Below are 27,888 nucleotides of genomic sequence, written 5' to 3'. Positions count from 1 at the left end.
TTTAATAAAATTTTTGATAAAATTTTTAGAATTTTTAATATTACTCATAAAATTATCCTTAATGATTGGATGATTGATGTGAATTTTAAAAACTTTAAAAAGCAAAATAGTTTTTTCGCATGCCTAACAGTCAGCCACAACCCCCGTGATAAGCATATCGATTTTGTTCATATATGTTTTTGTTTTGGCTTTTTTTTTTTTTTAGGGTAAATTATATGTACCTCCCCTGAGGTTTCTAACAAATACACGGATCTCTCCTGTGATTTAAATAATTATAGTAATTTCTCCTACTTTACCTGACAATGTCAAGATTCTCCCAAATTGTGATTGTCGTTAGAAGATCTAACAGAAAGTGCTGATGTCACTCATTATAAATTATGCAATGTCCAAAATACCCTAATTGCGTTCTAATTCATCCAACTCCTACAGCCTCACTGCCTTCTAATTCACCTTCTACTCCCGTCATCGCCAAATACCAACCTATTCACCATTGTAGCACTTCCTACAAAATCAGAAATATACATAAAGGTATATATATGTAAGATATTTATGTATACATATATGTGTGTGTGTGTGTGTGATATGTATATTGATTCAATTCTCTTTTTTTTTTTTTTTAATTCAATCAAATATATATATATATAAAGGTATATCTATGTAAGATATTTATGTATATATACATAGGGTTTGATTCAATTCTCTGTTTTATGTTTGATATATATATGTAGGGTTTGATCACGCCGCGTTGGAGGAAGGAGTTCGAGAAGTCACCGTCGTCGGCGGAAAGGAAACGGAAATCGAGCGACGGAAACCAGAAAATCGACGCATTTAAAGATTAAATATACGATTTTGAGGGAAGGTTTGGAGGAGGAGGAGGAGGAGGAGGAGGAGGAGGAGGAGAAACGGCCTAGCGCAGCGGCAGCGGCTTCAATATTGGAGGAGGAGACGGAGATGACACCCCAAGCTGAAGCGAGCTCGAGAGGAGAGGAAGATGCTGAGAGACCGTCGACAGGGTTGCAATCGTGTGACGCAGAGATGAAGCAAATTATGAGTTTTGGACCCTTGGAGGTCGAGTTTGGACTTGAAGAACAGTTCTGGAAAACCCATAATTCGGCATGTCCGCTCAAGCGGGGAAAGCGCCGCTCGAGCGTGAAATACGAGCTCCCAGAACTTTTTGCAGACATGAAGGTCCGCTTGAGCGGGGATATTCACGCTCGAGCGGGCAGCTATGTAGAGTGACTTTCAGCTCGAGCATCCGAATTCACGCTCGAGCGTAAAAATGAGGCAACCAATACTTTTGCAGACCAAAGGGGGTCCGTTCGAGCGAGGAAACTTGCGCTCAAGCGGGGAACCCTGTTTTTGAAATTTTGTAAAGTTGAATTGAGTTTCATTTTCCGTTCTCTTCCATCTCTAAGCGCTCTTAGGCATGCATTAAGCATTGTAAATGAGTTAAAAGGATAAGAACGAAGCCTAAGAGGAACATGTGAATTAAGAACGGAATGAATCGTTTGTGACCCATTATGTTCATGAAATGTGTAGGGTCAAGCATGAGGGCAAATCCACTGGAAGATCACTGTGAGTAATATCTTAATAAAGATATCTGAAGTATGTTATTGTCCAATTGCTTACTTTCATATGAGTCTTGTAAGTTTGTTACATTGAATTGGGGACAAATATTTGTTATGCCATATGATTAGGCCAAAGGCCGTTGGATACAATTGACTGGGCCGAAAGCCATTTGACATGAATGATTGGGCCAAAGGCCGTCTGACATGAATGATAGTCCGACACGAACGATAGTCTGACATATAAATGATTGGGCCAAAGGCCGTCTGACACGAATGATAGTCTGACATATGAATGATTGGGCCAAAGGCCGTCTGACATGAATGATAGTCCGACACGAACGATAGTCTGACATATGAATGATTGGGTCAAAGGCTGTCTGACACGAATGATAGTCTGACATGTGAATGATTGGGCCAAAGGCCGTCTGACATGAATGATAGTCTGACACGAATGATAGTCTGACATATAAATGATTGGACCAAAGGCCGTTTGACATGAACGATAGTTTGGTATGAATGATTGGACCGAAGGCCGTCGGATACGAACGATTGGGCCAAAAGGCCGTTAGACATGAATGGATGGGCCAAAGGCCGTCAAGTATGAGTTAATTGGGCCTGAGGCTGTTTGATACGTCTAGAACTTTAGTCGATTGATACATTAAATAGAAACATGAATTGGGCCCAAGGCCGTCTGATGTAACTGTTTCAAAGATTGTTCATGTATCTTCCTTATTTGATATTATTCATTGGGATTTCGCTCACGCTTATTCATGTCTATGTAGGTGAGCCAAGGGATGTCCAAACCTAGCCTCGGTGAAATATGTGAGAAACAGTCAAGGTTTTGGAGAGTCAGCCCAAACATCTCACGCACGAGACTTGTCTTCGCCTCTTTTGTTCTTTTGATATAGTTTTGTTATATTGGTGAAAACATCAGATTATCTTTGTATATAAATCTTGGGTTTGACTGACTTAGACTTGAATGATCCTGTGTATGTACAAAATTTTGTGTTATTATCCTTTGATGTGAGTTATTAGCAGGTATATATATATGGATTGTTATGGTGTGCCATGTAAGCACAGCTCTATGGACAGAAGTTTTAAATTTGCTTCCGTTTGGCCCCTTTACTCTGATGAGATATGTCTTGTTTGATTTGAGGCCGTAGGTAATTCCTTGATTACTGGCCGGTTATGTCCTTAACCTATAAGGGCAGGTTCGGGTCATGACAAACGTGTTACCACTTTGACCTGCGAAAATCGACGCACGGGGCCCATCAAAAAAATAGACCAAACTTAGGAAAAAATTCTAGTTAAAACCAGAATTTTTCCAACCATTTCTAACAATCCCCCACATGAATGGAATTTGATGACAACGGAAATGCAACAATATGCAGACTTTGTCGAAAGGGTATAAATCGAAAATATCTTGCATCAGGATAGGTAGTTTTCGGCCTTGAACCTTTCCTAGTGATAACCTATCGGACTTACTAGCTAACCAATGGACATGATGCCTTGAATTGTTCAGCCGTTTGTGTAAGCCAAGATGATAGATTTCACACAAAATATATTCTAACACATCGTGGTTCTCACTGTTGTGTTCATTTTGGCCTTGAACGCTCCTGGTTTTTATGAGTGTTTTTAGAGAATTTAGCCTCTTCATTCTCATAGAACCGGCCCTAGTTCAACACTCATATAGGTGATTCTTATTGTGAGTATCTCCTTATACTCGTCTTGATTTTATGCTTTAATCAAGATATAAGTAATCATTAAAAGCAAAGCTTATCCTTATACCCCTGCAGACAACACATGTTGGGATCTCCAGTCATATAAGTAGGGTTACCATTATGATGAATCTTATGTAATAGGCTTTAATCCCATCCCCTTCGATGAACTATACACTTGCTCTTTTGTCAAACCTTTTGTTAACGGATCCGCAATATTCTCTTTAGATTTTATATAATCTATTGAGATTATTCCATTTGAGAGAAATTGCCTTACGGTATTATGTCGACGACGAATGTGTCGTGACTTCCCATTATGCATATAATTCTGTGCTCTATCTATTGCAGATTGACTATCACAATGAATGCAAATAGTTGGCACAGGTTTTGGCCACATTGGAATGTCTTCTAAGAAGTGACGAAGCCATTCTGCCTCTTCTCCTGCTTTGTCTAAAGCAATGAACTCGGATTCCATTGTGGATCATGTGACGTATGTTTGTTTCGTGGATTTCCAAGAAACAGCAGCGCCTCCCAGAGTAAAGACATATCCACTTGTAGATTTTGAATCTTTAGTATCCGATATCCAATTTGCATCACAATAACCTTCGAGTACTGCTGGATATCGAGTAAAATTTAAACCATGATTACGGGTGAATCTTAGATATCTAAGAACCCCAATGATCGCCTTCCAATGGTCTTCTCCGGGGTTACTTGTGTACCTACTCAATTTACTGATAGCATAAGTTATATCAGGACGAGTACAATTCATTAGGTACATTAGGCTTCCAATGATTTGGGAGTATTTTAACTGAGACACCGCATCACCTTTATTTTTTGATAAATAAAGACTAATGTCTACAGGTGTTCTTGCTACATTCATATCATCCTTGATAAATTTACTAAGAATTTTCTCAATATAATGTGATTGAGATAATGCATATCCGTCAGATGTTTTAGTAATTTTCATTCTTAAGATAACAACTGCGACCCCTATATCTTTCATGTCAAATCTTTTGTTAAGCATTTGCTTAGTTGATTTGATCATGTTTTGACTGCTTCTAATGTTAAGCATGTCATCTACATAAAGACAAACTATGTCATATCCTTGGTCAGTGTTTTTAACATAGACGCATTTGTCACATTCGTTTATCTTAAACCTATCAGTAGGCATTGCATGATCAAATTTTTCATGCCATTGCTTAGGTGCTTGCTTTAATCCATAAAGAGATTTTACAAGCTGACAAACTTTCTTTTCTTGCCCCGGTACTACACACCCTTCGGGTTGCTCCATATAGATCTCTTCATTTAGATCACCGTTTAAGAAAGTTGTCTTAACATCCATTTGATATATTTCTAAATTAAACAACGCTTAAGCATGCGAATGGATGTTATTCTTGTCACAGGGGAATATGTATCAAAATAGTCTGGACCTTCCTTTTGTCTGTAACCTTTAACTACAAGTCTTGCTTTATACTTGTCAATTGAACCATCTACTTTCATTTTTCTCTTGAATATCCATTTATATCCAAGAGGTTTAGAACCTGGCGGAAGATCCACCAATTTCCAAGTATGATTTTGCATAATTGATTCAATTTCATTACTAACAGCCTCTTTCCACAAAGGTGCTTCAGGACCTGTCATTGCTTCCTTAAAGCTTTGAGGTTCATTTTCTAACAGGTATGTCAAAAAATCTGGACCAAAGGTTTTTGATGTTCTCGCTCTCTTACTTTGTCTTGGTTCATTATCAGTTAAATCCTGTTGGTTGAGACCATTACTAGTCTCTTGTGTTTGATTGTCATTAGTCTCTTGACTTTGTGTACAATCATAAGTTCTTTTTTGTGAACTTAATTCCTCTCCTTTCTTGTAAGGAAAGACATGTTCAAAAAACACAGCATTCCTTGACTCTATAATAGTGTTCACATTTATATTAGGTATTTCTGATTTATAAGTCAGAAACCGATATGCACTACTATTCTGGGCATAACCAATAAACACACAATCTACTGTTTTTGGTCCAATCTCAGTCTTTTTAAGAACAGGAACTTCAACTTTTTCCAAACACCCCCACACTTTTAAGTATTTGTAGGAAGGTGGTCGACCTTTCCACAATTCGTAAGGAGTGTTGTTGGTTTTATTATGGGGTATTCTATTAAGAATATAATTAGCAGACAATATTGCTTCCCCCCATAAGTTCTGTGGTAAGCCTGAATTTAGTAACATGACATTCATCATTTCTTTTAGGGTTCTATTCTTTCTTTCAGCAATTTCATTTTGCTGTGGAGAATAGGGTGCTGTAGTTTGGTGAATAATGCCATGTTGTGCACAAAATTCATTTAATGGTGCATCATATTCACCACCCCTATCACTTCTAACCATTTTAATGGTTTTACCAAGTTGATTTTCAACTTCTACTTTGTAGAGTTTAAACATTTCTAAGGCTTAATCTTTACTTCTAAGTAAATAAACATAACAATATCTTGTGCAATCATCGATAAATGTTATGAAATACTTTTTGCCTCCTCTAGTTTGAACAAATTTAAGATCACAAATGTCTGTATAAATTAATTCTAGAGGTTCGATTTTCCTTTCAACTAATTTAAATGGAGCCTTAGTTAGTTTCGCTTTTACACAAATTTCACATTTATGATTAGGATCAATTTCAAACTTTGGTATATAATCCAAACCAATTAATCTACGCAAAGCATCAAAATTTACATGTCCTAATCTACCATGCCATAAATTCGATTCAAGAATATAAGCAAAAGATGTGTTATTCTTATTCATAGCAACTTTTGGTACAACTGTCATTACATTCAATTTAAAGAGACCATCACTCATGTATCCCTTACAAACATACATAGCACTCTTTGCTAATGCAAATTTATCATACTCAAATACAAGCCTAAAATCATTTTTACTTAACAAAGAGCTAGAAACCAAATTCTTCCGGATGTCAGGTACATACAGTACGTTGTTGAGGGTCAGTTCTTTCCTTGATGTCATCTTCAAAATCACCTTTCCTTGTCCAGCCACAGTAGAAGTAGAAGAATTTCCCATGAAAAGTTGTTCACCATTTGCAGCCTCATTGTAGGTAGTAAACATCTTCTTGTCCGCACACATGTGACGAGTTGCTCTAGTGTCAACCCACCACTCCTTGGGATTTCCAACCAAATTATCCTCAGACACCACAGCAGTGAGGTTGATGTCATTCACCCCGTCAGAGATGTAATCTAGTTCAATTACATTGGCCTGATTGGTAGTCTTCTTGCTTGTACTTCCGTGGTCCTTCTTAGGGTGGCAGCAGTTAGAAGCTCGATGTCCAGTCTTGTCACAGTTATAGCATTTTCCTTTGAACTTCTCGTTGCCATTGTTGTCGCCTTGTTTAGGACCATCTCCAGTAAACTTCCTTTTTTTGTTATATGGTTTGTGAACTTGTTCAACCACATTAGCCGTGGACTACATGGGATTTTTCCCATTACTCTTTTTAGCCTTTCGATTATCTTCCTCAATTCTCAATCTTACAATCAATTCATCTATGGTTATCTCCTTGCGTTTATGTTTTAAATAATTTTTGAAATCTTTCCAAGCCGACGGTAACTTTTCCACTAGAGCAGCGACTTGGAAAAACTCGCTAAAAGACATACCTTCTAAATGAATATCATGCAAAATTATTTGAAAATTTTGAACTTGAGAAATTACCGTTTTGGAGTTTACCATAACAAAGTCCAGAAATCTACCGACAACAAATTTCTTCGTACCGGCATCCTCTGTCTTGTATTTATTCTCCAAAGAATCCCATAATTCTTTTGCTGACTTCAGAGGGCTGTAAACATTATACATCATGTTGTCAAGGCCATTGAGGATGTAGCTTCTGCATAGGAAATCTGAATGTTTCCAAGCATCTACAACGGCAACAACTTGCCGATCACTTTCACCCTCTTTAAGTGCTGGAGCCTCTTCATGGAGAAACCGGGCCAAATTTAGAGTTGTAAGATAGAACAGCATCTTCTGCTGCCATCTTTTAAACTCAATACCGTTAAATTTTTTCGATTTTTCTCCATGATTTATTGGTACTTGAACATGGTTCTGGATAGGGACCGGTGTTGGTGTAACAATTGGAGTACCACTTCCAGTTGCAGTTTCAGTTGCAGTAGCCATAATATTTGATTACAAAAATCAGAAAACAAACCACAAATTAATTTTCTAGTTACTAAAATCAGGAAATAAATTATAAACCAAAATAAATTTTATTTTTCTTGTTACTAAAACTAGAAAAATAAAATGCCACAATAATTTTCTGTAACACCAAATAATATTCTGTAATTGTTAATGACAGTAGTATATTACTACTAGTTGTCAAAGAAAATAGACAGTATATTATTACTATCTGTCAAATAGTTTATAAATACTATTTGTATTTTCCAACCAAAATATCACTTTGTGAAAACACAGAAAATTAAATACAATAAAGATACAAAAAGATTTTGTCTTAAGATTGTTGGACAATCTTTACTGTACTTAAATAAATCAGTTCTGTTTGGGTATTGACTAATTTCTTCGAATAATAATCTGATCAAGTCCAGTGTTCGACACTGTGTCCTTAAGACAGATTCGTCCTCTCCACGGTGCTTTCAGAATGTGGATGTCTATCTCCCAAGATGAAATCATCAACAACAAATAAATGCAGCACTACAATTTATTTGTTCAACGAACACACTTAGTGTATACACTCTTTCTCAGAGAAAAATAGTAGAATAAATGCAGCAAAATGCAGAGATGAAATTGCAGCAAGGATGGATGAAAAATAATGAATGAATTCATCAAACGAGGGCTGCCTATTTATAGATGGATTGGTGGCTGCTGGATTTGAATTAAACAGGTGCAAACCTATTTGAACAAGTACTGAACCTGTTGGGTTTTGAATTGAACAGATAACCGAATCTGTTTGAATTTGAAAATTAAACAAATTTGAAATCTGTATTCGGTTTGGACAGAATTTTGTAGAGAGGTACATTACACAATTTGAATTTAATTTCAACCCAGAATTTTGAAATAAAAACGGACAGATTTTATTTCAAAATAAATAAAATAAACTCAAATGTTTTTGGCCCAAAAAGATTAGTATTGGGCCAAACAAGCCCAACCCAACCACACACCACGCACTAGCGCCCAAGCCCGCCCGATTGGACGGATGGTGGCACGTGTGGTGATTTTTGGATCCAATGGGTTTAGCCCATAACCTCCCTCTCTACAAAACTTGGGTACCTCTTGGGGCACACCCCAAGTTCCAATCACATGCCTTATAAACCCACTCAAAACTTCCCACTAAATCAATGTGGGGCAAGCCATTTTTCAACCTTTAAGGATTTTCCACCAAAACTCTATTTTCATGGAGCACACTTTGGCTTCAATTTCCCATTCACTCGATAATGGTTTTGAGCAACCAAATATACCACGTGAATCACAACGCGGCATAGAACGCGTTACCACTTTGATCCTCGAAAATCGACGCACGGAGCCCACCTAAAAAATAGACCAAACTTAGGAAAAAATTCTAGTTTTACCCAGAATTTTTCCAACCATTTCTAACACATTATCTATCTATGAGGTATGTTGGCTTTTAATTTGTACCTTCATTTTTTCCCCCTTTTTGTGTGGAAATTTTAGACTAAAAAATACAATCGCTTGTAGCTCAAGTTTGTGATTTGAATGTGTTGAGTTTTAATTTGTATTGTTGTGTTTTAATTTTGGTACATTAGCTGGGAAAGAGAGAATTGAAGCTATAACCTATAAGTGAGATCTGCAAGTTATGGCTTGTCGAGTTATTGGGTTTGTTGGTAATTTGGAGCATATTTTTATTTATTTAAATTGTTGGCCAATTTTGTTTGATGAACTTAAATATTTATAAGTCCTACACACGTTTTGAATGCACTAATAAGCTCTAATATACTTATTTTGCTCTCTCATTAATTTATAGGATATTTACACACAAATTTTAATTTATGAACTTATATTTCATTAAGTTTTAACTAAGATTTTTCGGATTTTCAAGTCCTATTAAATTTTTAATAGTCGAAATTGCCTTTTAAACAATAATTATCAATCATTTATGATTATCTATAAAGGAAGATGCTGATTTGACATTTATTTTGATTTTCAAAATTTTAAAAAACTTTTAAATTGACAAAAATAAAAAAATAAAAAATTTATGTGCAAAAAAAAAAAAAAAGTTTTTTTTTGAAAAAATTGAAAAAAAATAAATTATTTTTTTGTACAAAACAAAAAAATTTGTATTTATAAAGGGGGATGATGATGAAACATTGATGTGTAAAATTGAAAAAAATAAATAAATAAATAAACTTTAAAAATAAAAAAAAATTGATAATGTTCTCAATTTTAAAACTAAAAAAAAAAACTGATAATGTTCTCGATTTTATTGGATAGTTGAATCAAACTAATATGTAAAAGGGCAAAAGCGTTTAATCTCATGCTCTATTTTTTTTTATCAGTTAGTAAAACAATTATCTGAAACATTACTATGCAAAATTGTTAATATTCTTATTTTAAAAATTAGAAAAATTTGATAATATTCTCAGTTTTACTAAATAAGACTTACTGGTTCAAAAAATCCTAGATAGGACCTGAACTACCATAACATTTGTAAACATGACTTTTAGGAAATTAACTCTTTATTTATTCTCTTTTTTTTTCTTCTATTTCTCTTTCTCTCTTTCCAACATTTCTCCAACCTCTTATCTACATTCTATTGTTGTCGATCCACCGCCACCGTTCCCCAACTACTTTCGTTGTTATAGATCTACACTCTATTATTTCCAAGTACACTCAGCCGTCTCTGAGCCATACTTCAATGTCCCTAATTAGGGATGTAATAATAGTCCGACCTGGCCCAGCCCATCTGGGCTCGGGCTTGGGCTAGCCCATCGGTTGAAAAGTGGGACCCAGGCCCAAGCCCAAGCCCAAGCCCACTCATAATAGGGGCCTAGGGCCAGTGGGCCTGGGCCTGGGCTTGGGCTGCTGGCCTGGCTAGTCGGGGCTTTTTTTTTTTTTTTTTTGTTGAAAAAATGAACGATAAATACATTATCTATGTAGATTATTTATTAGGGATAAAAAACAAAAGAAAATTTATATTAGAGTATTTTAATTAAGATTAATGAGATGTTTTGTTTGGTTATGTCTCATGGTGGTATTTAAATTTAATTATGTATGGCTTGTGTTTTTTTATTTATGAATTTCTAGCTAAAAAAGTATTCAATTATATAATTTTTTTCTTCGAAATGAATAATTTTATATATGAAAATGAAACTTTCAATATTGTAATATTAAATTAATTATATAAAATTTATTGAATGAATAATTTTTATTTCAAAATGAAATAAAATATTACAAAAATTTATATCATTAAATAAAATAGGTGTAGATTATTGATGATGGTAGAGCAATTGCATCACTATAGGTTAAGTACATCCCAATTAGGTTGACACCTACTAGCCTACCAATAATTTGTATTATATTTCACCTCAATAATCTAATATCAAAAAAAAAAAAAACGAAATAAAATAATAAAAAACAAATTGTTGTTCAATCATCAGAGGAGACAGATATTTCAGTCGCGTTGTCCGATGATATATCATCCAAATCATTTTGAATTCGCTCATTTTCACTATAATTTTATTTTCTCGTAAGCGCATGCATATGATTTCTGGATATCATCAGTGCCTCAACCATTTGGATTGAAAGCCTGTTGCAGTAATCGAGACTATACCTCTCCTATCTCTCTTCTATCTCTCTCAGTTTTTATTTTGAAAACCTATTTTGAGCACCGCCGTCTCCTTCTCACTCACTCAAATCTGTCACTCACTCCTTGCTCTCTCTCTCTCTCTCTCACTCAAATCTCTCTCGATTCTTCTTCGATTCTTCTTCAGTTCGGTGATTCATCTCGGGATTGCGGTTTCGGAGTTCGATTTTGAGCGTAGATCCGTGATTCATCTCCATGGATTTGGAACTCTTCGCCTTCTTCGATCAGAGGTTAGTTGCTCTCTCTTTCTCTCACTCAAATCTCTCTCGATTCTTTTTTAGTTCAGTGATTCTTCTTCGATTCTTCTTCAGTTTGGTGATTCATCTCGGATTGCGATTTCGAAGTTTAATTTTGAGCATAGCACCGTGATTTATCTCTGTGGATTTGGAGCTCTTCGTCTTCTTCGATCAGAGGTTAGTTGCTCTCTCTTTCTCTCACTCAAATCTCTCTCGATTCTTCTTCAGTTCAGTGATTCTTCTTCGTTTAATTAACCACATTTAGAAAGGTTAGTTGCTCTCTCTTTGAATGGTTTTGATATCCTTTTTGCTTGTTCAACATGGCTATTATATATAATAGACGAAATCCTAATCGTAGCCTAAGGATTAGAATAAAAAAAAGGGAAAAATTATTGGCGAATAAAAGCTTGTCCTAAATTTGACTAAATTTTATGCTTGACCTCGTCAATATATGTAATTTTCAGGTACTCAAAGAGAGTTTTAAGATTTATTGTGCAATTAATGATGGAATCATCAATCTGGTTGATAAGGTGAATTGCCTTTATTTTCTTGCAATATTTCCAACTTTAACATGGTATTAGGTGGAGCTTTTCGCTTGCTTAGACTTTATGCTTTAGTTTTTTTATTTTTTATTTGTTTATTTTTATTTTTATTTATTTATTTTTTTCCAGTTTTTTGAGATGCCAAGACATGAAGCAATGAAAGCCTGAGATATATATAAACGATCTGGCCAACAGGTGATGTTTGCAGTGATTTTTGTTTGAATCATCACTTTTCAAAACTATCTTCTGTATTTTGTCAAATTAAAATGGGATGGATCTGAAGTTTAGACTGTGGACTCGGTTTTAATAATTCAAATTCAAGTTTTAGTGGTTAAAAAGTAGGTGTTTACTGCAGGCTGGAAGCAGATTGAATTTTTAAAATGCCTTTTCCATTACTGTCTCACCAATTTGAATAGTCTAATAATTTTCCTTGGAAGTTGTTTTTTTCACACATTTTAAGTGATATATCTAGGGAACTGAACTATGCCTTTTTAGTTCATTAGTAACCGTTTACAATGTGATCTACAGCTGTAGAATGTTAAGAATATTAAATCTGATGGCATTGATATGTAATATATTATTAACAAGGTCTTCACTTTTCTCTTTTTTGTTCTTGCGCTGGTGGGTCTGGATTGTTAAAGCAACATAAATATCCTGTTGAGTAATTCTTATTAAATGTGATGCTATCAAGTCTTGAATTAATTCAATATCCTGTTGAGTAATTCTTATTAACATTCAGAGGAAGCACCTATTTGAGGACCCATGAGCTTTAAACTGATTATCTCAATGCCATCATTTGATTTTTGTTGTAGGAAACAAAAATGGGCTTCTATTGCCTCACACCACCACCGACCAAGGTAATGCTGTGACAAACATTTTGTTATTCTAAGTAGGATTACATTTTTATGTTGCTCTTAGTTATCATGGATATTCTTGTGTTTCTTAGAATTTTATTTGATCAAATCTTTCCTTTTTAATTCCACTTGATGCTACTGGGTGAAAATTGCGTCCATGTATAAGGAAAATGATTGCATAGTTATCCTCATTTTGGAACATTAAAATCTCATATAATATATCATAGAATGATAAAATATTCTTTCAAAATTCAAGGTATGAAGGTGTTTTGGTGTTGTTTCGATATGGTTGATCCTTTGTGGTGAAACAGAGTGTGATAGCTAAATGATATTGTTGTTTTTAATTTTTAATTTTTTTCCCCCAATTTTCTTGCTTTAGAAAAAGGCAAACAAAACCTTTCTTGTCCAAGAGGAGATACGTTAAAGGGTTTTAATGATTTGAGTGATATTTGCTTTGTTATTGGCTGCAGAGTAATCCTATACTTTTTAGTGGTCTGTCAAGCAGTTACTCATTCAGTTGAAACAACTTTGTTTAAGCCATAATCCCTGAGTTATGTTACAGAATTTTATGCTTTTTCTTTTTTGCTTCCAAGAAAATATCATTAGGCTTACTTTGGAAAAATAATTTACAAGAGAAAAGCAGGAAATGAGCAGAGAAAATATCATTAAAGGTTCTCCCATAGTTGTGGCAATATGAACCAGATAATGAAGTTCTTTAACATGCCCCTCCTGCATGGTGTGCTTGTTTGTAGAATTTATCCCCGCCCTCGCTCTCTCTCTTTCTCATTGAATACTAGTTGCTATCTTAGTTGTTTTTTGTGATTGAATTGAAGGAAGAAATTATTTTTGCAGCAATGAAGCGACTCGAAGACTTGGGTGCCTCGTCTTTTATTCTTGATCTTAGAGATAATCTGGGTGGACTAGTTCAGGTTTGTTTGATATCTTACATTCTCCATTTGTCAATGTATATATATATATATATATATATATATCCAAGTTGGACACTTTTATTATTTCATCTATTGCAGAAGGTTAAATTCCTGATGCCAAAGAAAAATTGTCTTTGTTATATTGGTTACCATCAGTGCAATTTTAATGGATAACAGATAATTTGAATCGATTTCTTAGAGCATTGTAATTTTCTTTCTTTATTTCTTCTCCTTTGTTCTCATTGAGCCATGATTAGGTTTTATTTTATGTTATTTCTTGGACATAATTTTTAGTTGCTCTTGTTATCCTTGAATCAGGAGTTATACCCATTCATACCTTTTAGAATAACACTTCCTACCTATATGTGTGTTCAAAGTTCATATTTATCATAAAAAAAGAAAAGAAAAGAAAAAAAAGAAGAGGAATGATATCTTAAAAGCTCAACCTTAGCTCTGGCAGGTTTTCTTGACCTACTGATGATCCTCAAATTTGAGTTGGGGACCCGGGGTTCCCTAAAAGATATATTTCACATTATCATGAATGCAGAAGGTGGAAATGGAATACAAAACTTACAAATACTTAAAAATGGTCAGATTGATACCAATTTTGTGAACATTTTTGGGTTGGACGGTTTTTTTCAGTATAATTTTTAAACTACTTTTGATTGCAATATGGCTAACCACTTATTTGTTATTTCCGATGCAGGTTTTGGTGAACAAAAATACTGCTAGTGCAAGTGAAATAGTGAGCAGCTGTGATTATCACAGAGATTCAGTTGCTTATCAATGGAACCCGAAGACGAAACACATCTTGTCAGCTGGAAGTCTCAACTTGAGGAGGATATGAAGATGATCCAATATCAGGACAACAAAAACCACATTATTGAAGTACTTGCAGCTAATGACCTTGACTGTCATGATCTGGGTTCAATCTATGCAGCAGACACGATGGTTCTTGGTAACTATATAGAAGAAATTGTAGTATCTGCAGTCTCTTATCATTTGATGAATAACAAGGATCCTGAATACGGACACGGAAAGCTAGTTATTTCATCCTCAAGGTTAGATTAGTATATTATTTATCAAAACAAGGTTAGATTAGTATATTAATTGGAGGCTAGTTATTTCATCCGCAAGGTTAGATTATTATATATATTGGCGGTTTCCTTACCATTCAAGCCTCGTTAACTTACTTTGTTGGTCATGGAACAGTTTGTCCCATGGTTTGAGCATATTCCAGGAAGGCAAGTCTTCTGGCAAGGATACTTTAAAGCTGGAAGCGCAGACTGAACCTTTTATGGTTGTGCATATGTTTTTTCAATAATCTGATTGTATGGAACGTGAAGAGTATTTTCTTGATGTCCTCTTTTTGTTGTCCTAGGATGCACCAAAGGATGAGGCTGTTGCTATGAAGCCAGAAACAAAAGTTGGAAGCACAGTCCCTGAGGCATCAGCTTTAACAGAGGCATCAGCTTCAACAGTGAAGGATGCTGGTAACCCAGCGCGCCAGCATCAAAAGCTCAGGTGGGTTAGATTTATTATTTCATTTTTGAGATTTCTTTGTTAGGATTTACTTATTCTCTACCATTGGTTCTACAAGTCGCTATGTATATATGCCAGCACCTGCACCTCTGCATTCCATGTTAAAATTGCAGATACTTTTTTAGTATTTAATTAATCAACTGAAGAATCACTAGCATTCTTTCAGGCATATATAGACATGCAGATTGATTTTTTTTAGTTTTGTAAACTTAACATGAAGTTTATGATGACCATCCGTCTCTCTAGTGTTTATTCTTCTCTTGTTCCCTTCTTTTCTCATCGTGGTGTTTGCTTATACCAGGAGATTCCTCCTGACAATGAATTTGAGAAGCGCACAAGGCCAGAAGTCATACCAGCTAGTGAGATTGGTGTGGCATTCAAAGATATTGGTGCTTTGGATGATATTAAAGAATCTCTCCAAGAACTAGTGATGCTACCTCTTTAAAGACCAGACCTATTCAAGGGAGGCCTTTTAAAGCCATGCAGAGGAATATTGCTATTTGGGCGTCCTGGCACTACGAAGACAATGTTGGCAAAGGCCATTGCCAACGAGGCTGGAGCAAGTTTCATTAACGTGTCTATGTCTACTGTCACTTCAAAATGGTTTGGTGAAGATGAGAAGAATGTTCGTTTGTGGTTAATGTTTACACATAATTTTTGGATATATGTTAGTTTGTGGTTAATGTTAAAACATGATTTTTTGATTTTGGATATGTTAATTTTGTGGGTAATGGTGATTGGATATTAATTGAATGAGAAAGTGAATTAATGCTTCATTACAGCTATTTGAATGGGAGTTATTATTTTATATTAGTGTTATTATTGGTATTTTTTTAGTTCAATCAAATAAAATTAGCACAATTTCAAAAAAAAAAAAAAAAAGGATGCGGTGACGTTTCTATAAACACCTCTTAAACCTTACATCTAACGTAGTTTTTTAAAAAGATATGACGGCGTTTTTCCAAAACGTCGCTAAATATCGTCAGAGACGTCAGCGTGTGTTGAGCAGGACATTTGGCGGCGTTTAATATCACGACGTTTTTAAAATGTCATAAAGCTATAGCGACGGCCGCGTCCTCGGTGTTTGGTGCTAAGCGTCGCGAAAATAATTGGCGGCGTTTTTGTCACTTTTAGCGGCGTTTTTTAAACGCCACTAAAAGTTGAATTTCCTGCTGTGGTTGTTTTTATATATTTTTTAAGGGTGACACTTTTGTCAAGTAAATTTTTAATTTTCTACTTTTTTCCACGATATGTACTATGAAAATATGTCATGTTCCTAAATACTCCTATCTAGACTTTATGTCCCTAAATAATTTTTTGAAATATGTCATGCTCTTAAAGTAATCTTTCTTTTTTAATCTTCTTCCTTATTCATTCTAAATACTCTACCACTGTTGGTTGGATATGAATCTATAGGAATATGTTAGTTTTGATACTCATTTTCTTTGGAAAAATTCACAATAGTTTAAAGTTTGAAATATTTTATTTACCAGTGTAAGCACTTCCAAATTGAGGCATGAGTTATAGTTATAAAGGTAAATTCATGATTTAATTGTTAAGCTTCGTTGGAGGGTTTATTTAATATGATTTGAATTTTCTGGCTAGAGGATCATGTATATTTTTGGATCTCAATTAAAATATTATATTGTCCTTCATCTCTCTTTTATTTTTATTTTGTATTTTTTAAACTTTATAATTAACATTGTTTCCAACTGGTTTGTTTTCTTGATGGGAACTCAAAGTAACATATTCATTCAAAAATGAATATTAAACACAAGGTAAACTTTAATTACTTTTTGATTTTTTTTTTCATACTCATTTTATAAATTTGAATTTAATTATTTGTCGGTTTACAATCTTCAAAAATTCTTATCCATTGTTTAGTCATGATGTGTAGGCATAAAAATAAATAAGGTAAAATTATAACGTTTTTTTTAAATATTTGGTCAGTCATGTAACTTTTCTTTTCTATGAAATACATGTCTCACATTCCTTTTTTGGGTTTCCATTGAACAATACTCAATGAGTTAGAAGAGTGTAGGAATAGCCTAGACTCTTGCATTGGGAAAAAATACACAGATTAGTAGGTACTTGGATTATTTTTCTCTTACAAGGTTGTCTTCTACTATCAACTGAATTTTGTTTTATATCATGGTTTTAGTATTGAATTTTGCTTTTTGTTTGGTTCTTTTCTTTTTCTTATTGTATCAAACATGATGTTTTCACTACAATAGGTTTTTAGGTAGCTACAGTTTGGAGGTTTGTATGATTTGTTGTCATTCTCAATTTCACTCTCTATGCTATTGTTTTCTTTCTATTCATTTATTTGCTTTAATAGTGCAGACGCATGTCTATTCACTTGAATGACAGGTTTCAATTGACCATAATAGTTGCATTGCTTTAAACAGTGATGTTGGCATTTGCAAGAGAGTTTGAAGTTATTGTATTGCGTTGTGGATATCTCAACATTGAATCATGTATCATATCAATTCTCTTTTATGTAGCATGCTACTTTCTGTCTACCAAGTTACTAACCTAACTTTCACAATTTGCATTAATTTCTCACAAGCCAGTGGAAGCAAGAGCGAGATGGTGATAATCATGATCATGTTGCTTAGAGCTTTAGAGCCTTGAATAGATAACCATAAGTGATGATGTACTTGGATAAAGATTATAACTCTGTTTTGTCATCACTTGAATTGTGAAGCTTTGTGAATTTTGGAAATTTAGGAATCATTGTTATTACATTGTTCTGTACTTTGTATCATTGTCCAAGTAGAGAGATTGGACAGTTGTCTCATGTATCATTTTAGATGGTCAAGATCAAGTTTAAACATTTTGTCAGATCTCATACAGCTAAGATCAAGAAGGCAGCTTTTTTAAAGTATCTTGAATATTTTGGTAAGACTGATTATTTCTTTCTAAGATCAAATGGTGAGAGACTGTTTTTTCACCTTTAAATTCCCTCTCAAATGTGTCATGTTTGTTGATAAATTCCACCTTTAAAGATCTCTCAATTTTTCGTAACTTGCTTCACTTCAAAGCTCACTCCACAAACCTTTATCCATCTCTCCTCTCTTTAACCATCTGCATTTTATCCCATTCATTTTCTCTTGACATGTGGGTATGATCTAGGTTTGATCTTGAGGGTTCATTTGTAGTTTTTTTTATTATAGGTATGTGTAGCTCATTTATTGTTTCAAGACTCAATTTATGGGTATGTGATTATTTGTGACTTTTGGTGCATATATGTTGATAGTTTTGTGAAATAATTGATTTCAATATTTTCTTTGGTGGGTTTTAAAGGTAGAATGAGAGAAAAGCTTAACACTTTGACAGATTTTTCACCTAAACAGAAAGAGCGACTTTAATTTTCTTTGTTCATATTTTTTAATTCATAGTTATTTTTATTTTTTTTAAGAGGTCCATAGTTATTGATTTTTGTTTGTTTTCTTATTATTATGCTATCTACTTTAACCAAGAGGTGTCTGGCTAATGGAATTGCCCAATTTTAATTTTAGTGTCATTTTGAAAGGAAAAATGAGTAATATTAAATTTTCAAATTACTTTCCAATTAACTTTTTAGTTTTCTTCTAATCTCATTTTCTATCAGCTTTTATTTGTTGATCAGATTTTTATCTATTTTGTGTTTGAGTGATCTAATGAAAATTATTGTTTTTGTTAGGACTGCTTAATTGAGCATAGTCTATTGATTGCCTTTTTGTAGTAATTATAGTATTAATTTTTAATCATAACTGTTTTCGAACTCATAACCCATTGATATATTTATTTGAAATCATACAAACAATTCATGAGATACGGTATGCAAGAATTGATAGAAAGCATGCTTAGATATTTTTTTTCTTCTTTCCTTTAGGAATGTTTTTAGGTACAAGGCATTCGCTAATTGTCTTATATGAAAATGAATTAAAATAGCGAATGACCAATGCCTGATTGGGGATAAAAAGATCTTAGTATCTTTGTTGAATTTTCACCAAGATTGCTTATGAAAATTGCAGGGTAAGTCATTTTTTTTATATTTTTATTTCTTCACATCTTGATTGTAACCCATTAAGTATTTTCTATCCGTGACACTTACTTACTGGAATTAATTTTGAAAAAATTGCAAATTAGTGGTAAGACCGAAAAAAATTACAAAATCATGGGAAACTTTATCACTTAAATTATTAAAGTTGATAAGCTTTACTATTGATTTGCAATTTTCCTATTAATTTTTAGATTTTATTATCGATTTTGCTATCAATGGTTTTACTTCGAAAAGTGGAGAGACGAGTTGACTTTTGCTATTCGTTTTAAATTCTCAAAAGATGTACAAGTGATTTGTAAAAAAACATTTGACTGCCATGTATGGTTACTACTTTTTGTAAGGTTGCTATTTTTCGTACAAGTGATTTAGTATTTTTCATGGATGTACAAGTGATTTAGTAATTTCATGGATGTACAAGTGATTTAGTATTGCTCAAAAAATGTACAAGTGATTTAGTATTAATGAAAAAATATTGTTGATTGCTCAATGAGCCAATGTCTAGCTTTATATTGAACTGTCTATGTATGTTAGTTGTTTCTCAACTTAATTAGTTATATCTGAAAGTTTGCATAACATTTGTAGGTTTTTGGTTGATGTCAGATTGTGCTGGGAGTACATTTTTCTCATGTCACATTGTTTGTAGGCAAGTTAAAATATTAGTATTTTTCCTATATTTTTCTCACGTAGTTTCTGGTTTATAATTTGCAAAGAATTATTACAATGTGATTTGCAGCAGTAGCACCAGCAGGTGTACATTGCTTGGTATTTAAATTAATTTTTTTAGATTGCAGAGCACTGGTTGGTGTGCATTTCAATTTTAATTTTCTTAAATTTTAATTTTTTTTTTGAATTGCAGAATACTGGCTGGTGTGCATTGTTTGGTGTAATTTTTTTTGGATTATAGAGTGTTAACAAATGTACAATGCCTTGGTTTGTATGTTTTGTTTTGTGTTTACAATTTTTTATTAACTTGCTTAGCAAGGGTGCTTTTATTTTTAATGTTTGCGTTGATATGAAGTTTATACTTTAGAGTCATAAATTTTTTTAATAAAAATGAAATGTTTATGATTGCGTTACTTGCCGTACTTTAAATAGTTGATTGGGAATTGTTTATTTTCAAAATATACAACTAAAAATATTTTCAAGTTTTTTTAATAAAAAAATCTTTTCAAAACTAACCAAACCTTCATTCATATTTTGACTTCAAATTTTTAGCAAAAAATGGGATAAATTACCTTTTAACCCAATAATTTTCTATTTAGTTATATTTTGATCTCATCATTATTTGCACCGTGCCTTTAGGCATGGGCATACACTAGTATTAAAATAAGAAAGAAGGGATTATAAAACAGTAACCGTACAAATCCTTATCCACACCAAAATTATTTATCTAAAATTTATTAAGAAATGAGAGTCAATTGTTCAAATTTATTTAAATCATGAATCTTGTATTTTATTAATTTAATTTCAATCGCACAGGTTCATTATTGGTCAATTCTGGGTCCCTAGATTTTTTATTATAAAAACACAGTTTAGTTGCTATTGATTCAAACTCTAACAAAGGTTCAGCTTTGGGCTTGTGCTTCCCAATTCTCAGGTCTCTCCCTCTCTCTCTCTAGCTCCTCTGCTAGACTGCAATATACATTTCCTCTCATATCATTTCTATTTTCAGTCTCTGGTCTACACACATTCTTTTTTTTTTTTAGATAACTGAGTATCTGGACCAGCAACATTACCGTCATTATGTTGAACAATCTTTACTGTACTTAAATAAATCAGTTCTGTTTGGGTATTGATTAATTTCTTTGAATAATAATCTGATCAAGTCCAGTGTTCGACACTGTGTCCTTAAGACAGATTCGTCCTCTCCACGGTGCTTTCAAAATGTGGACGTCTATCTCCCAAGATAAAATGATCAACAGCAAATAAATGCAGCACTACAATTTATTTGTTCAACGAACACACTTAGTGTATACACTCTTTCTCACAGAAAAATAATAGAATAAATGCAGCAAAATGTAGAGATGAAATTGCAACAAGGATGGACAAAACATAATGAATGAATGCATCAAATAAGGGCTGCCTATTTATAGATGGATTGGTGGCTGCTGGTTTTGAATTAAACAGGTGCAAAGCTATTTGAACAAGTACTGAACCTGTTGGGTTTTGAATTGGATAGATAACCGAATCTGTTTGAATTTGAAAATTAAACAGATTTGAAATTTGTATGTGGTTTGGACAGAATTTTGTAGAGAGGTACATTACAAAATTTGAATTTAATTTCATCCCAGAATTTTGAAATAAAAGCGGACATATTTTATTTCAAAATAAATAAAGTAAACTCAAATGTTTTTGGCCCAAAAAGATTAGTATTGGGCCGAACAAGCCTAACCCAACCACAAACCATGCACCCGTGCCCAAGCCAAGGGCCAGCCCGCCCGACCGGATGAACGGTGGCGGCGGCGGCACGCGCGCACACGTGTGGTGATTTTTGTGTCCAATGGGTCTAGCCTATAACCTCCCTCTCTACAAAACTTGGGTACCCCTTAGGGCACACCCCAAGTTCCAATCCCATGCCTTATAAACCCACTCAAAACTTCCCACCAAATCAATATGGGACAAGCCATTTTTCAACCTTTAAGGATTTTCCACCAAAACTCCATTTTCATGGAGCACACTTTGGCTTCAATTTCCCTTTCACTCGATAATGGTTTTGAGCAACCAAATATACCACGTGAATCACAATGCGGCATAGAACACTGTGATAACCCTGCTCCGTATTATGCTAATTGATCTTAATTACGAATGTGATTATATGTTTGATATGATTTTGAGTGCCATTTGTATGAATATATGTGGTTTTGAATTTCTATTTGTTCACCGTAGGAAAACTTTTTGATTATCTGCTTTAGAATTTAAATTGAAGGCCCTATCGGCCACAGAAACCGAAATTGACTACGCCACTATGATTGGCGTAATTTTTAGAGCCTACGGTGAAATTTAATTGAAAATTGATTCGGATCAAATTAAATAGATTAAATTGATGAAATAGTGCTCAATTAATTAGTGTTAATGGAATTTGATTAAGAGGGGCTATATAAGGGGGATTATACACCCACACCCTTTAAGTTTTGAGCTCAAAATCATATTTTATACTTTAGTAAGAGAGTAAGACCGGCTTTAGAGAGAGAAAGGGGGAGAATTGTGCAATTTTGGCTCAAGGCTTGAGAATTGGAAGTTAAACTCAAAGAACTTGCGTGTTTGAAACTCCTAGGTGAGTAATCAACCCCTAATTCATGAGTTTGAGTTGTGATTTTGTGAATTAAAGATTAAATGGTAAGTTAGATCATGAATTGAATTGATTAAATTGAGATTGAAGTCCATGTGTTCATGCATGAAGAGAATTGCTATGAAATTACATAATCTAGCATGTAATATGTGAATTATGAAAGATTGAGCATTGAAGCATACATGCAAGCATGGTTTTGTTGAGTTTCATGGTTACAAGCATCGTTGGTGCTATTCGAAATGGAATTGGGGTCAAAGACTAACATGCATGTTGAAATTGATAGAGATATGAATTTGGTATTAATTTTCAGAAAAGTTCTATATGTGGTATAGGTGTGCCTGAGAACAAGATGGAGGTGTTTGCATCTAGGTTATGCTGCAGGGTTCAGAAGTTACCATTGTCCTACCTAGGATTACCATTAGGGGCTAGTCCTAGGCTTAAGAAGACTTGGAAGCCTATTCTTGATAAATGCAAAGCTCGACTTGCTTCTTGGAAGAGGAAGCTTCTATCTTTTGGAGGAAGATTAACACTCATTAAGTCGGTGGTGTCTAGTTTACCTTTGTATTATTTATCTCTTTTTAAGATCCATTCTTCTGTGGCTATGGTATTTGATAGAATCCAAGCAAATTTTCTAGGGGGGGGGGGGGGGGGGGGGGTCTGACCTAAAGAGGAAGGTTCATCTTGTTAGATGGGAGGAAGTAACTAAAAGCAAAGATAATGGGGGACTGGGTATTAGGAAGGTTCATCAGGTGAATCATTGCCTATTGGGCAAATGGTGGTGGCGGTTTGGTGTGGAGGATTCATCATTGTGGAAACGTGTTATTTGTTGTAGGTATTCTTCTAATGGTAGGAGGTGGTACCCTTTCCCAAAAGTTTTTGGGTCTTATTCAAAAATTTGGGGTGATATTCTTAAGGTTAGTCAATTAAATTCCCATCTCTTCAATATTTTTATGGCAAATTCTCAACTATGTGTGGGTAATGGTAACAGAGTTCACTTTTGGATTGATAGGTGGGTGGGTAATCTGTCTATTAAGGCTTTGTTCCCTAGGTTATTTAGTCTATCTTCAGAAAAGGAGATCACTCTGAGAGTGGTGCTGGATAGGAGGGTCGATCAGTCAGAAGGTTTTCTCAGGTTAGAAGAGCCTTGCTGAGCTGGGAATCAGATGAGTTGATTAGTTTGGGGGCTTTTTTGAACTCTGTTGGGTCTGGATCTTCAGATAGAGATGACTGTCTTCAGTGGCTGGCCAATAATTCTGGGCAGTTTTCGGTCTCGTCCCTGTATTCTTTGTTGATGCCTTTCACTCCTCTATTGGTTTCTAAGTTAATTTGGAACAATATTTACCCCCCAAAAGTGCAATTTTTTGGTTGGTTGGCGTGGAAGGGGAGACTTACAACTTGTTCATTTTTGCAAAGAATTGGGGTTTCAGGTCCTGAGGCTTCGGTCCTATGCATATTCTGCAGGAGGGACGTGGAGTCAGTGTCCCATATTTTACTGTGGTGTCCTTTTGCTTGGAGGGTGTGGTCTTGTTTACTGCAATGGTGGGGGCTGCATTGGGTTATACCTCGGAATGTGGAGGAACTTCTTGGCTGGTGGAGTGGTTTTAGGTGAGGTAAATTTGCAAATTTGATTTGGCAAGCTATACCATTGGCTGTATTGTGGTCATTATGGAAGCTCAGGAATGAGGTTGTGTTCCAAAATAAGCAAGCAAATCTGGTGGAAGTGTGTGATTTGATCAAACTCAGAATTGCCATTTGGGTTAAGGCTCATTCCAGTGAGGGGTTTTACTCTGTGTAGGAAATTGTTAATAACGTCCAGCAGTTTAGAGGTCATTCTTAGTGTCTTCGTATTGGATGCTTGCTGGGTGTTCTGATGATTGATTATTGCTGGATGGTTGTATCTAGATGCTGGTTCTGATGTATATTGTTGTCGGTGTTGAAGCTTGAAGGGCAATTTGATTGTTGATGTTGCTGGGTTTGTTATCTGATATGGCAGGTAATCTTGTTATCTGATATGTAGGGCAATCTGTTGTTGCTGTGGTGGTAGTAATCTGTTATGGCAGGTGTTATCTGTGGCATTATGGTGGCAGTGTTCTGGGTTGCCATGTGCTGGTTTGTTGCTGGTGTGGGAAGCTCTATGCTGGTGTTTGTTGTTTTGCACGATGCTGCTGGTTTGCTGTCTTGTGTAGTAGAAATGTGCTTGGTGCTCTCATCAGTCTGTCAACAGTCTTAATGCTGATATCTGGTGTTGCTATCTGATATCTGGTGTTGCTTGTTGATATCTTGGGTGTTAAATACCTAGTGCATTTTAGTGTGGCTAGGTGATAGTTGGTGTATGTCCTAGAAAGTGCCGGTAGAGTCTTCAGGGGTAGGTGTTGGTAGAGTTGGTAGGTTGATTATGCTGCCATGTTGTGACGGTGGTGGAGCTTCTTGTAGGTGTGGCCTTTCCAGTTTCTTTTTTGTTTGATTGGTATCTCGCCAATCAGTGGGTTTAGTGCTTACATATGACTGTGCTTCCTCCTTGGTGCCAACCTAGTTGGGATTGTGGAGTGATGATAGCTATGATGTTTTTGCACTTCCCTCTTTTTTGATGTATTTTGGTACTTGTTCTTGGTCTTTTCATCAATAATAGTTTCCTTTTTCTTTGCTGATCAAAAAAAAAAAAAAAAAAGCATGCACTCTTGTAGTTTGGGCATATCTAGGTGCTTGCCCTACTGGTAACTGCTTATCACACGTTGTCTGGGGTACTCTGTGGAGTTTGGTGGGTCATAAGGGAATACTATTGAGGGGTTGGATGTACCGAGGCCCTCACCGTGCCCACAACCATCTACTTTAGCTTGGTAGAAGATTATCTGATGAGAGAATTGGAAAGAGACTTATGACACATGTTCTCCTCTCATGGGAACAACTCATTGATTTTCTCTTGTTTGGAGATATAGGCTGTGAGTGTAAAAGATAATACTTGGGAAATGGGTTTCTATCGAAGAAAGAACATACTGCACAGTAAAATTCTTCAACATTGATAACGTAAGTCAATGCCTTTAATTGTCTGTTACTTGTATTAATAGCATCCTCAACTATATGGGCAAAGAAGAGAAAAACATACAAAAAAAGGAAAATAAAAAACTCTTGATGATAATGGTTTGCATCTTTGATTGTTTGTTGTTTGGTTTATGTTTCAAGGTGTCCTTTTGGTGAATATAGCTCGAGGGGGTCTCTTGGACTGTGAAGCTATTCTTTATCACCTTAAATCTGGCCACTTGGGAGGCTTAGGCATGGATGTTGCTTGGACAGAGCCATTTGATCCTGAGCATCCAATTTTGAAGTTCCCAAATGTCCTAATAACGCCCCATGTTGCAGGGGTCACTGAAGATGCTGTTAGATCCACGGCTAAGGTATGAAGGTTACTAAAACTACTAGACTAGTGTCAATTTATAGTATGATTTAGATTATATTTGTTAAGTGACAAACATTATCCTATCTAGACTGTGGAGTGATATTGTATCAGTAGTTGAGCAGAAAGTATCTTTACTCACTTTTTATGTTTCTAACCTATATTTAAGAGTGGGCAATGGTTATAGAATAAAATTCTGACATGATAAATGGTGTGGAGTTACCTCTTTTAAAGATGAATTCCCGAGGTTATTTCAATTATCTAATGATAAGGAGGGATCTATTAGGGACCTTGTGGAGATCAGAGACAGCTCTTACAATTGGCCACTCACCTTCGGGAGACATCTATTTGAATGGGAAAAAGAGGAGCTACTCAGAATTAATGGAATTTTAAGAGGAGCACCTACATTTAATCTTCAGGTTAATGATTTGGCTCTTTGGTCTGCTGCTAAACCTGGTCAGACCCTTGTTTCTATTTTCTACAACCATACCAACCTTGCTCTTGGGCCTAATGTCATCTTCAGTAGATGGGTGTGGATTAATTATCTTCCTCCCAAAGTGCAATTCTTTGGCTGGCTTGCATGGAGAAATAAAGCAGCTTGGAATTTTGGACAGAGATTCTTCTACCTTGTGTACTTTCTGCAAGTCCCAGCAAGAATCAATTGAACATGTGCTGATTTTCTGCCCCATGGTATGGAGAGTTTGGTCTGAGTTACTGCAATGGTGGGGGGTTGTTTGGGTAGTCCCTAGGTCTATTCAAGGACTGTTTCAGTGGTAGGCTGGGCATAGCTGTACATTTGAAGAAAGGAGGATTTAGAGTGCAATTCCTCTGGTGACTTTCTGGTCATTGTGGAAACACACAAATGAGAGTCTCTTCCAAGGCTCACAATCACAGCTTCAGGATCTTCATGAACTCATTTTCACCAGATTAGCCTTCTGGTATAAAGCTGCATCCAAGAGATGTCTATTTTCAATTAGTGACTTCCTTTTCAGCTTCCCACAAATCAGATATTGCCTTGGTGCTAGGTCCGAGTAGTCATCTTGCATTTTGAAGTCCAGTTGCAGTCAATGTCTTAACAGCAACTTCCTTTGCTTGCTGTTCTGATGCTGATCTACTGGTGCTGATCTATTAGCTCTGCTCTTGGTGCTGTTCTTCTAGGCCTGATCTGTCTTGCTCTGATCTGATCTGTTATGCTTTGTTCTGATCTGTTTTGCTCTGTCTTGGTGCTGCAATTCTGGGCCTGTTCTGATCTGTCTTGGTGCTGCATTTCTGGGCCTATTCTCTTATGTTTTGCTTTGTTTTGTTTTGTTGGTTGCTCACCAACCGGAGCTTGGAGCTTGTGCTAGCTCCAAGCTCCTCTTTATTGATGTTTTTCTCATACTATGTATGCTTTCATCAATAAAGATCTCTCTCGTTGTTCAAAAAAAAATAAATGACAAGCATTCTGTGTCAGACATGGTTACAAGTTCTAGTTAAAATTAATACGAAAACAATCGACAGATTTTACATAGTTTGCTTAGAAATACTATTGCATTGTGGTCCTCAAGTTGTTCTATAAAGCTATATTGTTGCTGAATATTTCTTGAACTCCTTTTATACACTTTCCAAATCGCCAAAAAAAGGACCCTAAAAATACCCATGGATGATAGGTTTAAATGCCATGAATATAGAGACTAGAAACTCCCTAAGGTTGTGTCAAGTTAGTGTTTTCCATAAGCAGATTCCTATCTTATTTTGCTGTTATAATGTTAATGAAATCCTCTATTGTTTGTGTCCTTTTCACCTAAAAGGTAGTTGGCAATGTAGCCCTTTAGTTTCATGTCGGGAGTCCTTTGACAGGGATAGAGTTTGTCAATTGATTTAGCTCAGGATGCGGGTTGGTCCAGAAAGATATTGATTTTGGCTCCGTACACCTATTTTAAAAATTCAATCAATTTGTGCTAGTATAAGTGCCA

The 27,888-nt window shown here is 35.1% G+C and overlaps 1 protein-coding gene and 2 long non-coding RNA genes across 6 annotated transcripts; all 3 read left to right on the top strand.

The window, feature by feature from the left end:
- Positions 1 to 11,483: 11,483 nt before the first annotated feature.
- On the top strand, positions 11,484 to 12,076 carry LOC145806250 (uncharacterized). The gene is made up of 3 exons (XR_014349181.1): positions 11,484 to 11,515; positions 11,803 to 11,868; positions 12,010 to 12,076. It is a non-coding gene; the product is annotated as an uncharacterized LOC145806250 (long non-coding RNA).
- A 2,214-nt stretch (positions 12,077 to 14,290) lies between these two features.
- LOC114299106 (uncharacterized) lies at positions 14,291 to 15,363 on the top strand. Of its 2 annotated transcripts, XM_082903818.1 has the most exons (3): positions 14,291 to 14,724; positions 14,876 to 14,963; positions 15,045 to 15,363. In XM_082903818.1, exons 1-3 carry the CDS (start codon positions 14,450 to 14,452, stop codon positions 15,228 to 15,230), a joined length of 549 nt encoding a protein of 182 aa, XP_082759944.1. In that variant the 5' UTR covers positions 14,291 to 14,449; the 3' UTR covers positions 15,231 to 15,363. The 2 variants fall into 2 exon arrangements, 1 of the variants encoding a protein (XP_082759944.1); XR_014349832.1 differs by having other exon boundaries at positions 14,756 to 15,363.
- A 7,016-nt stretch (positions 15,364 to 22,379) lies between these two features.
- Positions 22,380 to 27,455, top strand: LOC114273902 (uncharacterized). 3 transcript variants are annotated; one of them, XR_014349363.1, is made up of 3 exons: positions 22,380 to 22,527; positions 25,723 to 25,934; positions 26,220 to 27,455. It is a non-coding gene; the product is annotated as an uncharacterized LOC114273902 (long non-coding RNA). The 3 variants fall into 3 exon arrangements; XR_003633227.2 differs by lacking the exon at positions 22,380 to 22,527 and adding an exon at positions 23,198 to 25,566; XR_014349362.1 differs by lacking the exon at positions 22,380 to 22,527 and having other exon boundaries at positions 25,573 to 25,934.
- Positions 27,456 to 27,888: the final 433 nt, after the last annotated feature.

Source organism: Camellia sinensis, chromosome 13 (assembly GCF_055761805.1).
Source record: "Camellia sinensis isolate YWXY chromosome 13, ASM5576180v1, whole genome shotgun sequence".
Classification (NCBI taxonomy): domain Eukaryota; kingdom Viridiplantae; phylum Streptophyta; class Magnoliopsida; order Ericales; family Theaceae; genus Camellia; species Camellia sinensis.
The sequence above is the reverse complement of the archived record's forward strand: the minus strand, read 5'-3'. Positions and strand labels throughout refer to the sequence as shown.